The sequence below is a fragment of the Fundulus heteroclitus genome, chromosome 4, assembly GCF_011125445.2.
Source record: "Fundulus heteroclitus isolate FHET01 chromosome 4, MU-UCD_Fhet_4.1, whole genome shotgun sequence".
Taxonomy (NCBI): Eukaryota; Metazoa; Chordata; class Actinopteri; order Cyprinodontiformes; family Fundulidae; genus Fundulus; species Fundulus heteroclitus.
In genome coordinates, this window is record NC_046364.1 from 3367637 (window position 1) to 3383681 (window position 16045).

The 16045-nt window shown below is 45.9% G+C and overlaps 1 protein-coding gene across 1 annotated transcript; it reads left to right on the top strand.

The window, feature by feature from the left end:
• Positions 1 to 822: 822 nt before the first annotated feature.
• Positions 823 to 14968, top strand: LOC105938839 (uncharacterized protein KIAA0895-like). Its single transcript, XM_036135872.1, has 7 exons — positions 823 to 1065; positions 4532 to 5247; positions 5325 to 5468; positions 6211 to 6343; positions 7783 to 8088; positions 9137 to 9234; positions 11920 to 14968. Exons 2-7 carry the CDS (start codon positions 4576 to 4578, stop codon positions 12079 to 12081), a joined length of 1515 nt encoding a protein of 504 aa, XP_035991765.1. The 5' UTR covers positions 823 to 1065; positions 4532 to 4575; the 3' UTR covers positions 12082 to 14968.
• The last annotated feature ends 1077 nt before the right edge of the window (positions 14969 to 16045 follow it).

A 16045-nucleotide genomic window follows, 5' to 3' on the forward strand; every position in this document is an offset into this window, starting at 1 on the left:
CATTGGGTTTGAAGCTGTGCATTTTGTGTTTTACGCCACTGTCCCATAAAAGAAAATGTATCCATCCTCTTCATTTTAAAGCCTGAAAATAGAACTACAAGGGTTATTAGTATACATTTATCTAATATTATGAGTTGTCCTTTTTGAAAAGGTCATGTGGCATTTGTAACCCTAAACGAGTTTTATTTGGCTGGACTGGGGACCAGGGCCAGATTATCCATAAGGGCCAGTGGGCCAGTGCCCAGGGGCACCAACCATAGGGGGGGGGGTCACCACATGACACATGCTTTAAAAAATATATTTTTCATAAATTGTTTATATTATTTACTTGCAATTGTTGAAAGACCATGCATTATTCGTTTGATGTCACAATAATAATAAATGATAAATAAATCAAGATTTTTTTGATTTCAACATTTTAAAATGAGATATTAGAATTTTGCTCACTGCTCATATGCCTACATGTAGTTGTGTAAGTTAGTAAATAGTAAATTACATTACAGAAATCCCCTTGATTATGTCTGATGTTTTTGACAGCACATGTAAGGGGGGGGGGGGGGGCTTTGAGGTATAGTGCCACATTGTCTTAATACGGGCCTGCTGGGGACAAAAATGGCTCTTTGGACGGAAAAGATTGCAGACCCTTGAGCTAAACTGATATAATTGTTGAACCTAGTAAGAAAATTATTTTTTTATTACATCCAGATACATAAAAACTCAGATTTGATCATTTTTATCCCAACTGCACCTAGTGCTGAATAAGGGATTAAGATAAAAGCTAACTTTCCACGCTAACTAGAATCACAGTACGTCCCTCGTTCTGTGGCTGTGCGTGATGACGCAGGCGGAGCACGTCGTGCCTTGCGTGCTGCGTCAAATCTTCCAACACATCCGCCGCTCGGTGGCCGGCTCCCAGCAGCCAGCCGCCTCAGGCCCCGCTCCTCCCCGCACCGTTATCCGCTTATCACCATCACCGTCCCGGCAGGAAGCAGCTCCGCCTCGGCCCCGACTGGAAGGAGCCGCCGCCGCCGCCCTCCCATCCAGAACCGGGACTTTTCCAGCGCGGTGAGTGTTTCTGGTCACTTTCTGGTCCGCTTTGCGCATTTGTTTTAGGAGGCTTCCTCACAGCAACGAACGCGGCACTGATTTGTTTTGGTTGTGGGGCTCCAGCCCGGTGTCTCTCCGTCTCTCTCCGCGGGCGGATTTAGCAGCAAACGTGCAGGAAACGGACACAGTTTCCGTCCAGATTCAATGGAGGAACAGGATCCTGTTGTCTGTCTCCTGCAGAAAATCTCTCCCAGCATGAGGGGCCCCTGGCTTCCTGTCCAAGTTAAACCCCACCTGTCCATTTCACTCCCCGTGTCACCCAGAAGTCCTGGCAATTCATTCATTCATTCATTCATTCATTCATTCATTCATTCTGGAGATAGTATCTTTCTACATCCACAAACTTTATTGTGTTTTACTGGGATTTTATGTGACAGACCAACACAAACCGGTTCTAAATAGCCAGAGAGCATCTGTAGACATAGATACTGGATTTATGTCCGGACTTTGACTAGGCCATCCCAATGTGAATCTGCTTTGATCTGAGCCGTCCCATGATGCATCTGGGTGTACTGGACGATATTGGACAAAACGCATATCGGTAAAATGGAAATCATGTTGATAATTATATTAACAAATTCAAAACATATATATATTTTTTTAGTGGACCCCTGGACATTTTATGTCGTTGCTTAATGGCCTATTTTTTAAATAAAGAACACTGAATTCAAACACAACTCTTTATTCAACCAACATCTTACCAAAACTCCAAAAGTCTTAAAAAAAATACTTCTTAAAAATAAATAAATCTTTGTAGCTTGGCGACGGAGGTTCCTGGGTCTGCGTTGTGATTGGCTGGGAGGATGTAACGACTGTAATATTAACCTACATGATTGGCTAGAATGAAAAAGGATGGAAAACTGTTATTCTGTTGATCTTTTTATTGAACTTTATTTTCTATTGAACCACACGTTTATCGGTCGATAAATATTGTTATAGACCCCAGAGACTGAACCGCACTATCGACTGCCATGGAGATCACAGATGGATGGACTCTGGAAGCCGGAAGCTGACGTGATTGATTGCTTGGACTGGACGGAATGACCGACTGTTCTGGGAGAGGGACAGACTGAGAGTTGTCGTTCCACTGGTTGATCATCTTTGGTGATGTGCCATAATGACACATCATCAGGGGGACTGTTAGGATATCAACAAGGTCAAGTGGAACGAGCTGTTTATCCCAGAACTGCATGGCACACTTAGATGGCACTGACCCAAAAGATTGGCACATATCTATCAGATACCACCCCGGAGGTGACACAGCTTCCCTGCTGATGTCACAGTTTGGATGTGTACCGCCCTTGTATGGGTGTGACCCGAGATCCCTTTATAATGTTTGTGTAATGAGCACTCGAGGCTCCTGCCGATCAGGGGCCCATCAGCGCTGGTGTGACTGTAACTATTTCTCTGTCTTTACCTAGATAAAATATAACTAAATGCATACTTGTCTGTTTTATGCTTCCTACCTTCAAGGTAATAAGTAAGTGGGGGTCGCCTGACTGGGTAAAACGAACTGGGTCCACCGAGGGTGTTTCACCTTAGACACGGCACGGTGAAACAGTAACAGAATTATCCTGCAACTTCAGGTCTTCCGCTGCGTCTAAGAGGTTTTCTTCCTGCTGGGTTGAAGATGGATGGAGATAAATCCTGGGAGAGAACCTGAGGCGGGGCTGGATGTCCACCTTCCAGCAGGTCAACTGAAGTTCATCTAGGTTCCTTAAATGTTATTCTGCTCTCTGCAGGAAGAATTAGTCTCCTGTTAAGGAGTTTTCTTTTCACTTTTATTATAAAAAGTGGACATTTTCCCCCCATCTTTGCTCGTTAGCAGTTTGAGAATGCTTCTTTTGCACCAAATGACTACAAAGGTCCAGAGTCCTCTGTGGTTGTAGCTTTAAAAATAAAGAAGTCCCGAATAAACAGTTTCCTGTTTTTCTACAAAAAGGCGAAACATTCACTTTATTTACTTTATTTAGCCCACGTCCTGTTTCTGGGCTGGAGTTTTTGCTTAAATCAGTTTGATCCAGGCTTATTTTTTGGCTTATTTGAGTCTGATTCTAATTTAGTTAATTTCAGGCATCCAGGCTGTTAGCTTAAGAAACACGGTGGTGGCAGCATCATGCTGTGGGAAGCCCTTTCTTTCTCTTCCCTGCAGTATAAATTAGTTTACAGACAGTGACGTGCGGTGAGGTTCATAGCTGGTGAGGCACTGACGTCATCAGAATCAGATTTGCAAATAGATGCATAGATTGACAGTAGTTTACAGGTTATGTTTCACTTCTGCATCCTTACACATACAAACTGTAGCTCACAAAACACACATTTCCTTAAAAAACAAAACAAAATAAATGTTATTACTGTCTTACCTTTACTTATAAATGAAGTCCATGCGTCGCTCCTTCTGCACAAAAACATCCGTCACTTTGCGATAGAAGTCCTCCTTATCTTCCTTCAGTTTTAAAAGTCTCTCTGTCTCAATGGAGATCACTGCCAGGGAAGAAAGCCTTCCTTGATCCGTCCTGTTCCTGCTGTATGTTTTCAGTTTCTTCAGGGCTGAGAATGACCGCTGCACTGATGCTGTAGTAGCTGGCACCGTGAGAACGAGCTGGAGCAACTTTGTCGCCTCAGGAACAGTTACAACAAGATCCTTCTCGGCCAAAAAGTTGAGAAGCTGTCCAGGAGATTTGCATTCATCCCTCGCCGTTTTAGAGGGATGAATGCAAGAGAGGAAAAACATCACTATCTCTATTATAATCTATCGCTGCACTTGACTTGCTTCCCGAATCGTTTAGCCTAGCTCGCTGTCACTTACTCGGCAGTTGAGGAGTGAACAAGACGAACGTCTGGGATCTTGAGCGCCCCCTGCCATGAGGCAAGAGAACTGCCTGCCTCACCTCGAACCTGTTCTCTGCCGTTTATAATCGCTCATTACACGAAACACGTTACACAAACACAGTTGGTGACAAAAAGCACTGTACATTATATACATAAGCTAAATTATTGGAAATAAGTTCACATATTAAATTTGTTTAAACCATTTTATTGACGCCGTACAGCAACATGCTCTCTCCGCTTAGCAGCCAGCGCAGAGCCAGGGGTTGCGCAATCCAAGGTAAGGCAGAGCTCGCTGCTGCCTCACCGGCATCGCTTCCAAGCATTTGAATGGGAAAATAAGAAAATTCAGCGATTTTGAACAAATAAAAATCGAAATTGGTGAAGCTACATGAAAAATAAATATTTTTTAGTACAAACAACCGGATGAATATAACAATTTAAATTACTTTATGATTATATATTTTCTTTCTTTCCATGATGGCTGGTGAGGCACTGCCTCACCTGCCTCCCCTGACCGCACGTCACTGTTTACAGAGCATTGTTGGCCGATTAGTAAAGCGATCAGTGACGGTTGTTCTGTCCCGTTAATCAGGCGTGAATGAGGTGAAGCCTGAGGCGCAGCGGCTGGCTGGGGTGATGGTGTTGGACTCAGGTGAGGTCTTCATGGATCAGGTCGAGGGTGCCAGCATCAGGGACCGGTTGGAGCCAGACGTCCGTCCAGAACCGCCCAAAACCGCCAAAGCCCAACGGAGCAATGTCGCCAAGAAGGAGAAGGCGTCCCACAACGGCGTGGCGGGCCCGACCGGCGGGGGTCAGGCGGTGGAGAGGAGACCCAGGGCCCCGCTCCGTCGGCCCCTCAGCATGGAGGTGCCGCCGCAGCGCCTGAGGGGCTCTAAGGAGGCGGCCGACAGAGGCGTCCTGCAGCCCCCGTGGCGAAGCGGCGGCCCGGCGGCCCCGTCGCCCCCGACCCGCAGCCTCACCAGCCCCAGCTTCGGCGCGAGCGGCTGGATGCGGCGCAGCGAAAGCACCTGCTCCGTGAACTACCCCCTGGCTGCGCGCGCCGGGAAGGGGCAGATGCGGCCCGCCACCTCCCTGCCCCACATCGCCAGAGGCGCGGGGGGCTCGGCGCGGCCCACGCCGGCCCGGCCCTGCCTGCTCGTGGCCCTCAGGCCCCTGAACCTGGAGCAGGAGAAGCAGACCTTCTTCCAGTCCGACTACAAGTACGAGCCTCAGTTTGAGTACGCCCAGCCCGAGCCCAGGAGCGTGCTGGACAAGTACCGGGAGGGCTCCGGCCTCTTCCTGGAGCAGGTGGGTCCGCCGCGCGCCTGCACACCGGGGGCCTCAGGGGCCGGCGCCGCGTTCTCATCTCCGCTGGTCGTCCGCAGGCCGTGGGGATCATGGAGTGCGTCCTGAGGAAGTTCGGCTCCTACGAGAACTTTGAGGAGGTGACGGCCGGCGGCGTCCTGCCGAAGAGTCAGGTCTGGGCCGCGGTGCGCAAGTACCTGCAGAAGGAGGGCTGCGTGGGGGAGGTGAGTGCAGCGAGCGGCCCTGCCGCGTCCTGATGACATCACCGGCGGCCCTGCCTGGGCGTGGCCGCCGGTGATGTCATCACATCTTCTCTTCCTCTGAAGTGTTTCTGCCATAGACATCATATACGTAGACGCCCCACTGGATGCTGCCGGCCACTAGGCTGACGTGCCTACAGGGCGGCCATCTTGGGTCAGACCACAGATCAGACAGCTGCTGTGAAAATGAATAGGAGGCAGCTCAGATCTCATTTTAATCATATGTTCACAGTGATCGTGACCTTTCAGACAGATTACATATATTTATTCAGAACCAAAACAATTTAAACTGAAGTCAAACTAGATGAAAAATGTACACGCACTTACATATTTTGCAGTTACATATTAATCTAATATACACACAAATTATACACACATACATCTCTCTCTCGTTCATCCAATATATATATATATATATATATATATATATATATATATATATATATATATATATATATATATATATATATATATGCAGCTTGGTCTGACCTAAGATGGCCGCTCTGTCGGCACACCTCTCAACCGAGGACGCGGCGTCTACGTATTCATGTCTGTGGTTTCTGCTGCCAATGTTTCTCTTCAGTCCTTTCCTCTCGTTTGATGAATACTTTCAGCTCCTGGACCGTTTCAGTCCTGCTCCTCCAACAAAGGAGCCCTGATGTCGTGTAGAGGAGGGGAACTAAAAAGCTCCCTCGCGTGTTTTCAGGTGGTGGTGCGTCTCTCCGAGGAGCTGCTGTCGCAGGCGGTCATGGTGGTGGAGAGCTGCCGTCCCACGCTGACCATCAACCTGGCCGGGGCGCGGCAGCACTGGCTGGAGGGGATGCTGAGGCATGAGATCGGTGCGCTGCCAGAAACCAGAAATGATCTGATAGTGATGAGACTGAGAGATGATGATGATGTCACTATGAGGGAGGGGGGAAGGATGGGAGGGAGGAAGGAAGGGAGGGAGCGGGTAGGAAGGAAGGGAAGGGAGGGAAGGAAGGAAGGAAGGAAGGAAGGAAGGAAGGAAGGAAGGAAGGAAGGGAGGGGGTAGGAAGGAAGGGAGGAAGGAAGGAAGGGAGGGAGGAAGGGAAGGAAGGAAGGGAGGGAGGGAGGGGGGTAGGAAGGAAGGAAGGAAGGAAGGGAGGGAGGGGGTAGGAAGGAAGGAAGGAAGAGAGGGAGGGGGTAGGGAGGAAGGGAAGGAAGGAAGGGAGGGAGGAAAGGAAGGAAGGGAAGGAAGGAAGGGAGGGAGGGAGGGGGTAGAAAGGAAGGGAAGGAAGGAAGGAATGAAGGAAGGGAGAGAGGAAGGGAGGGAGGGAGGGGGAAGGAAGGAAGGAAGGAAGGAAGGAAGGAAGGAAGGGAGGAAGGAAGGAAGGAAGGGAGGGAGGGAGGGAGGGGTTAGGAAGGAAGGGAAGGAAGGAAGGGAGGGAGGGAAGGAATAAAGGAAGGGAGGGAGGGAGGGAGGGAGGGAGGGGGGAGGGAGGAAGGGAGGGAGGGGGTAGGCAGGGAGGGAGGGGAAGGAAGGGAGGGAGGGAGGGAAGAAAAAGAAGGGAGGAAGGGGAGGGAGGGGGAAGGAAGGAAGGAAGGAAGGAAGGGAGGGAGGGGGAAGGAAGGAAGGAAGGAGGAGAAGGGGAAGGAAGGGAAGAGGAGGGAAGGAAGGAAGGGAGGGAGGAGGAAGGAAGGGGAGGAGGAAGGAGAGGAGGGAGAGGAAGAAGGGAAGGAGGGAGGGAGGAGGAAGGAGGGAGGAAGGAAGGGAGAAGGGAGGAGGAAGGGAAAGGGAGGGAGGGAGGAAGGAAGGAAGGAAGGGAGAGAGGAAGGGAGGGAGGGAGGGGGAAGGAAGGAAGGGAGGGAGGAAGGAAGGAAGGAAGGAAGGGAGGAAGGGAGGGAGGGAAGGAAGGGAAGGAAGGAAGGAAGGGAGGGAGGGGGAGGAGGGAGGAGGAGGGAGGGAGGAGGAGGGAGGGGGGTAGGAAGGAAGGAGGAAGGAAGGCAGGGAAGAAAGGAAGGGAGGAAGGAAGGAAGGAAGGAAGGGAGGAAGGGAGGGAGGGAAGGAAGGGAGGGAGGGAGGGGGAGGGAGGGAGGGAAGGAAGGAAGGAAGGGAGGGACGCAGGAAGGAAGGAAGGAAGGAAGGAAGAAAGGGAGGAAGTGTAGCAGCATTATCTAAAAGCCGTATTCGAGCAAATTTGACCAAAGAACAAACATTCAACCTTTCGTTTAGATGAATAAATGTTTATCTGAGGCTGAAAGCGTCGGTTTAGGAAGCCGAGCTTTCATCCTTCAGCGCCTCTCTGCTGCTCCTCAGGCACGCATTACCTGCGAGGCGTGAACAACAGCCTGCAGCCGTGGGCCTCCGCCGAGGCCAGGAAGCAGCTGGGCCTGAAGCCGGCCAACCCCACGGAGGAGGGCCTGGCCAGCCTGCACAGCGTCCTGCTGAGGAAGCAGCCGTACCTGTGGCGCGCCGCGCTGCTCTACTACACGGTGTACCACGCCTGCAGCATGAGCTTCAGCCAGCTCTTCAGCCACATCGCACGCTTCGTCCAGGACCCCGACGTCCGCTGGGAGTACTGCCTTCGAGCCAAGAGGGGACAGACGGACACCTCGCTGCCCGGTTAGTGCACACGGGCTCATACCTCTGTCCTCGTGGACGCTCAGCAGAAACACACGCAGCTGTGTAAATGTCCTGTGGGGACGTCACACCGACTAAATAAAACTAACCTCTGGGTTCATAAAGGCTGTTTGCAGCAGTGACTGACAGCAAACAGCTTAATGAGTGACACCAGCCACTCATCAAAGGTGCATAGCCACATTATTTGACTTTTTGAGGTGTTATGAAAGATTATCACGTCTCAATTCGTTAGTAAATAAAAGTACATACATTTTAAAGGAAGTATGTATTGCGCACGCTCAGCAGGGGTTAAAACAAGGAAGCGGCTAACGGCTAAATAAACGACGGCACTCTGACTGGCGTTAGGTATCAGGATGAAAGACCCTTTTCTGGTGCTGGGTTCCACCTGTTTGATGATAATGCCTAACACCTGTTTCACATCACTTTGGATAACCAGCAGGATTCTTTCTCCAATTCAGGTCTGATGTGGTTTTAATTCAATTCAGTTAAATTTTATTTATTTATATAGTTCCAATTCACAACATGTCATCTCAAGGTTCTTTCCAAAGTCAGCTTCCATCAGATCCTCCAGGTTGGTGAGAAAGTTTTCTCTCTAAGGAAACCCAGCAGGTTGCATCAAGTCTCTCCAAGCAGCATTCACTCCTCCTGAAAGAGCGTAGAGCCACAGTGGACAGTCGTCTGCATTGTTGATGGCTTTGCAGCAATCCCTCATACTGAGCATGCATGAAGCGACAGTGGAGAGGAAAACTCCCCTTTAACAGGGAGGAGAACCTCCAGCAGAACCAGAACCAGGCTCAGTGTGAACGCTCATCTGCCTCCACCCACTGGGGCTTAGAGAAGACAGAGCAGAGACACAGAAAGCTCAGAAGCTCACATTGACCCAGGAGTACTTTCTATGTTAGATGGTGATAGAGGATGATCTTTTTAAACTCTTCCTGTGATTTCTTTAAGCGTTTTATATTTTCATGAGCAGGACAGATGGTTCATGTTGACAATCTGGGGTCACGTTGTGGTTGTGCGTGTCCTTCAGGCTGCTTCAGCAAGGATCAGGTCTACCTGGACGGGATTCTGCGGATTCTTCGGCACCGAAGGAATATTGACTTCAAGATGCTGACTTCTTTAGGAAAGGTGAGCGATCCGATCCCAAACAGCAGAGAATCCTGGAGACACATGAAAGCCCCAACATGAAGGTCTAAGACTGATCTGACTGATCCACAAATCAAATTATATATACAGTTTTACCTCCTGGCTGTTCCTGTTTAGTAGTTTTTATAACCAATAAAAGAACTGAGAAAGTTTTTACTACATTTCACGATTCAAAGTCTTAAATATCTAAATTTTTCCAAGTACAGTATCCCGTATTGGACATCGGCTCCGATATCGACTAATTAGTTGGATCGGTTATCGGATGAATGATGCCGATCCAGTCATTTCTTTTTTCATTAATATCATACACAGTGATGTAATCACGTCTATGTTAGCACGTAGAGCACGCACAGCAGCTAGCGGTTAGCAAACACAGAGCAACATGGAGGAAGCGCCGGACCGAGCCAAGTCTGCTACTTGGAAACATTTCAAACTTCATAGTCTTAAATTTCAACTTTTAACTTAAATTAGCACCTCCAAAAGAACATTTCTAAAGAACATGCAGAACCTTTTTTTAACAATGTTTATTTCAGGGCTGATAACTTCACTCAAATGCAAAGGTATACATTTATTCATTCAACAATGGTATCAGCTGATAGGCTAAGCCCACACTGCAAAAAATGAACTAAAAATAAGCAAGATTTTCTTAAAATCAGTGTGTTTGTCCTTGATTTGAGCAGATAAATAAGATTATCTGACAATGGAATAAGATTTTTGCACTTAAAATATGAACAACTCATCTCCATCAACTTATTTCAAGTGCAGTTTATCTAATTATCTTATTTTAGGGGTCAAAATACTCATTCCATTGGCAGATCATCTTATTTTCCTGCTGAAATCAAGGACAAATGCACACATTTCAAGAAATTTCCACTTATTTTTAGTTCCCTTTTTGCAGTGTGCAGGTATCGGAATCAGATTGGATTGGAAAACACTGGATCGGTGCATTTCTGTTTTTTATAGTGTTTAGATTTGACTCTCAGCACTGAAAGCACCAAAGGACCCATAATAAGAGAGAGAAAGGTCCGACAACCCTGCTAGGACGGCAGGATGGACAGAGAGAATGTTGCCTTAAGCTTTTTACGTGTCGGCTCTAATAAATCCTCTGATATTATCCCCAGCAGCCGAGCGCTAACTCCTGATACTAGTTACTATAACCATGTGATGCTGACAGCTGGTTTAAGATGTTAAAAAACAATGCAGTGTTGACTACGCCTCTCCAAACTGATTCGTTTTGCAACATAATCATCCTGCTATGTTGAAAAACTTAGTAGGATTCCTGTTTAAAGCCCTGGGTGTCGCCTGCAGGCATCCATCTGTCCTGAGTGGGCTGAGCGGACGGTAACAAGGTCACCAAAGCATCTTTGTTTCACACGACAGAAAACCTGAAAGACGACTCATTCTGGAGGATCCAGACGGGAAATAGGTCCTCCAGCAACTCCTGGGTCCTCCCAGCCATAGACATTATATATGTAGACGCGTCGCTGGGCGCAGGTTCGCACGTTAACGTCACCGCCATATTGTATGTGGCAGAAAAAAGTTAAGTTCTGTTGCAGTGAACGTGGATCAGAGAAGATGCCTCATTCCTGTGCTGCATGGAAATGTATTCTGGCTGATTTCACTACTTCTATAAACTAAGGCTGCACCATGTTGCAAAACTGGACACACTAAAGCTGCAGAGTGGCAACATTAGAAAAAAGCTGTGCAACACCATTCTTTTTAAGGTTTTTAGCTTGCATACAGTACAGACTACTGTATTTAGACATAGATATATATATAGATTTTTATATATATATTTTATTTATTTATTTATATATATATATATATATATATATATATATATATATATATATATATATATATATATATATATATATGTGTGTGTGTGTGTGTATGTGTATAATAAGGATCAATTTGTTAAATCTAAACATTGTGGTCTTCATTATTTCCTAAAATCGTGTCACATTTGAAACTTTAGGAACAGACTTTTTGGGGGAGTATTAAAGAGGTAAAATTAATAATATGAGATAAAAAGACCTAGGACAATAAAGTAAAAAACAAAACAAACAAACAAAAAATAAACACAAAAGTGGTAATGTTGTGAGAAAAACATCATATTATGAGAATTAAGGGGGAACATTTCCAGAATAATCACAGTTTGCAGAATTATTTCACTCCTGGAGTAATAGGGCCAGGTTAGATAATTTTAATTATTTTTATTCTTTAGGAGAATAAATTCAGGAGAATAAAGCCAAAGGGACATGAAAATAAACTTGTAATATTACAAAAATAAAAATATTATGAATACAAAGTATATTCTGAGATTAAAGTCCCTCTGATACTGTTTAAGTGACTGAGTAACTGCAGATTTGCCACATTCAACATGGCGGACGCTCTGACGCATCACAGCATAGACAGACCCCGCCCAACGACGCGTCTACGTAGATAATGTCTATACTCCCAGGGGTCTCGATCAGATCCTCAACTGACTCCTCAAAGCAGAGAAGCTGCGGTTCTACTTTGCGCTCGCCACACAGTTCAGTTAAAAAATTAAAATCTGTGTGCAGGACAGGAAAACCCAAAGCAGCGTGGATCCGACGCGGTCTGTCGTCCACCTTTAGCTTTCAGAGTTTGGTGACGTTGCGACCTGTCGCCCCCCCCCTGCAGGTGTCTTTTGAAGACGTGGAGAGGCTGCGTCCCCTGGCGGCGCTGAACCGGACCAGGATCCCTCACTTCATGCGCGACCAGGAGCGCTACCTGCAGCACCTGGACCACATCGTCGCCGTCAACGAGCTGGACGACCCCACGCTGGAGCAGCTGCTCCCCTGAGCGGGCCGAGCTGCCGCGTGTTGGTACTGACTGTTTCATCTGGTGCCCTGATTCTTACTGAAATACCTGGTCTTAACGAGGCTTTACCTGAAAAAAAAAAAAAAAAACCTCTCTGTTGTCCTTTATAAAACTTGAACGGTCCGAACACAAAAGGGAAGAACACACTAACGCCTCCTGGTTTCCACTCTGATGCATGTCTGTGTTGCTTTTCCACACGGATCCGTGCAGTTCAGCTGCGCCCGTAATGAAGATACCTCAGTATTATCACGCCGTGTAACCACCATTATATCTGTAGACTCACGTAATCATAGGCGGCACGCTTTATTTACGCACTCGTTTAGGTTTTCGTTATTTTGCAAGAACAAACTGAATGTCACTGGTGTTAGCTTTATTTTTTTTATTATTTTAAAACTGTTTTTATGCCTTAGATTGTTTGCATTTTTAAAAAGAACACCAAGGACACAATATTTAAAAACCTGGGGGCGGCGTTGCGGTAACTGAGGCCATGAATCTTAAAAATATCAAGTGCCACTGGTCTCAGGCGAGCGTTAGCCGCCCCCCCCCCCCCCCCCCCGGGGGGTTTAATCATCAGTGTTATGAAGAAGCTAATCAGCAGTGTTGTCTTAACTGTGTCCTTGGTGGGCTTTCAGTTTGCTACTGTGATGCGACCCGTCCCGAAGTTCAGCTGCAACCAACGGTTCAACATTTGGGATCTTTGCAGAGGTCGGTTCACCTCCTCCCGTCTTCCAACACTTAGCAGAAGAAACAAGACGCAGCTGTCCCTGAAATGGGGCAAGAAGTTGTTTTTTTAGTGAAAACCACCCCTAAAAGTCACGACATTTAACCCAGAAGCCTGATTCGTTCTAATTGTTATGAACTTACTTTGATGCAAATCAACAATTTCAAGCAGAAAGTTAACCTGATATTTATAAACCACCTTTAGGTGTTAGGTTAGGCTGTTAGCATCATTTATTGTGATCGTTCATTTTTGATTGTATTTAACACAGAAACTAGCGATCACGCAGGAGGCTGAGGGACAACGTTAAATTTAGATCATCAAACCTGGCAACAATGGCCACCCAATAAGAGAGTTAGCAGAGACGGCCAGCCTCGTTTATTTAGCCATTAGCCGCTTCCTTGTTTTAACCCCTGCTGAGCATGCGCAGTACGTACTTCCTTTAAAATGTATTTACTTTTATTTACTAACGAATTGAGCAAAAACAAAGCGTAAAACACAAAAAAACACAAAAAAACAATAAATAATACGGCAGCAGGACGTGATAATCTTCCATAAAACCTCAAAAACGCCAGAAAACGTGACGTCTGAGATTGATAGCTTGGAAACCTAACAGACCGGCACCCTGAACAGAGATTTAAAAGTGCTCTATGGCATGCTCTGTCTGCTTGGTGACAAAGAATTATATTTTTTAAGTTCATTTTTTATTCATGAGCCATGCAGTGGTTGGATACGTTACAGCAGCAGTGAATGGAAGCAGCTGAAAGTCTCACTTTTCTGCAAGTAATCCATATGTGGGTCTTAAAGACTAAACTGCACTACAGTAATGCATGGGTTAAAACCTCATTCTCCAAGCTAATGCTACACGTCTCATGGTGGAGTTTAAATATTGAAAATGTCATTCTTTCAGGCACGGAAAAAACGAGTCACTACTGCAGCGAATGATTCATGCAGGGGGAACATCTGGAGAAAGAAGTTATTAGTTTTTGTCAGATGTTCTGTACAGAGAGACACTAAAACGCTTCGTCTTGTTCTGCGTTCCAATCCTGTGGCAAGACGTTAGAACAGAGCCTGGTTTTGTGTTGATGAGGAGAAATCCACCTCTGTTCTCCAGTGGGGAGGATCTTTGTGAAAAGAGCGCTCACTCTGCTTTTTTTTTCCTGCGCTGCCAATACGGGTCCAAGCAGCCGTTCAGCATGTTCCCTCAGAAAGTTCTTACTTTGTGGACAAAACAGGCCGTCGATGACCGGATGTCGTCCAGATTGAGATTATATAGAGAAACCAGCTCCACTTTCAGAAAAATGGATTTTTAGAATAGATGATAAATCACATCAGGTTAACAAAATGAGCTGATAAAAACTTTGAGTTAATCAGCTGAAAAAGTGACGCTGCTTTTACGTGTCATACACTAAACTCTTCATTTCCTCTGATCCGTTCTGCAGTTTAATAGTTTTCACTTCTCAGAATTGGCCGGATTAACAGTTTCAATCAATTCATCTGCTACTTTTTATTTACTTAGCAGAACACATGAGTGACATCACACCTCTGTTAAAAATCCGAAACCTCCCAAATGTTGAACCAATCCTTTTTTTTTTTTTTTTAATAGATGAAATGCCAAAGTGGCGTCTTTAACTGTTTTTAGGGCTTTTTGTGAAGCAGCTGTGGTTCCTGATCCAGATGTTTCAGCTTTTGGAGGAGGAGGAGGAGGCTGGGCGTCCTGGGCGTGCCTTCGATGGGTCTAGAGCTCATCTGCTGTAGCTAAACGTGTGTCTGTCTGTAGGCTGCTTTTTACTTTGACGCTACCGACGTCGGTCAGGGCATTCAGTTTGGGCCAGACGGGAAGAACCGGGTCAAAGGCCTTGTTTTTAAACTAAAACCAGTCACACAACAGGTGGACTCTGATGCATTTTAAATACGTAGATTCGATTTTTTCAGATGCGACTGAAGTTTTCTCTGCTGCGTTTACAGTTTTAGTCACTTAAGCAGAAAAGTTTGAAGTCTGTGGCGAGGTTTCCCCGTCAGAACTTCGGCCCGGATTCTCCTGAACGAATGCGCCGACCTGTAACGCACGAATGTTGCACAATGTTGTTTTATGTTCTGGAAAAACATCAAAGTTCCAGTGTTATTTATTAAACACACGCACTTATTGGACTCTGTGTTCTGCGTCATTTCTCACCAGCACAAACCGGCGCGGCTTAAGGGTTCCAGATTAAAACGCTTCCAGGTTCTTTCATTTCTACGGTTAGTTTTGGGTTTGAAGCCCACCTCGAGCGTCATAAATGGTGTTTTTTTTTTTTTTTTTTTTTTTGTAAAACCAGTTTTAGAAATCAGCAGAAATCTGAAAAACGTGTTCCCAGAGACTAGAGGGTGTGGCTAAGAGTGAAGGGGCTGCAATCCAAAGGTTGTGGGTTCGGTTCCAGTTTTTTCACGCGCGGGTTTGCGAGTGGGACTTTATTGTAAAGCCCATTTATGGGTTATGTGAAGAAAGTCTAAATTCTATTTAATAGTATTTTGTCAAAAGGAGCCAGAAAACCCAGCGTTTTTTGGGGCTAAATCTTAGAAACTCTAGATTTTGATTGAAATATTCACAAACATTGACTTAAAAGTTCTTCATGTCTGCAACTTCTACCACCAGAATGGATGCCTTTCTTTCTTAAATCTTAAAGTGGGAAGTTTTTTTTTCCTCTAATTTATTTACAAGAATCTCTGTCATTATGTAACCATGGTGACATTTTTGAGACCAAAGTTCTGGTTCTGATCTATCGTCTGATGAGGAGCGGTGCTGTGGGCCTCGTCCCCTCCAGAGAAAGGTTCCAAGCTTATTGCTAATTTTCTTATATTAAGCCACAATCAAGTTGATCCAAATGTAATAAAGACGGTGAAGATAGACATTAAGGCACCTTTTAAGATCTTTGTTTGCTTCTCAATCATCGAGTTAAGAAATTCTCTCCTGAGCCCGCCGTTTGGCTGGAAGGCCACATAAACCTCAGTCAATGTTAGGTAATTTTTAAAGTATCAGACCCTGAAATCGTTAACTGATATTTAGTTTGTTTCAAGAAGGGGTCAGCCATCAGGCATAGGTTTGGTCCTGTGATGCAGAGCAGGATTGGACTGCTTCACTGAAGCAATGTCAGCTGTGCGATCTTTATTTCTTCTTCATGGATTCAAAAAGTGTAGATATCCGTTATAAGACATAACAGGAACATTGATATTGCACATCCCAACACT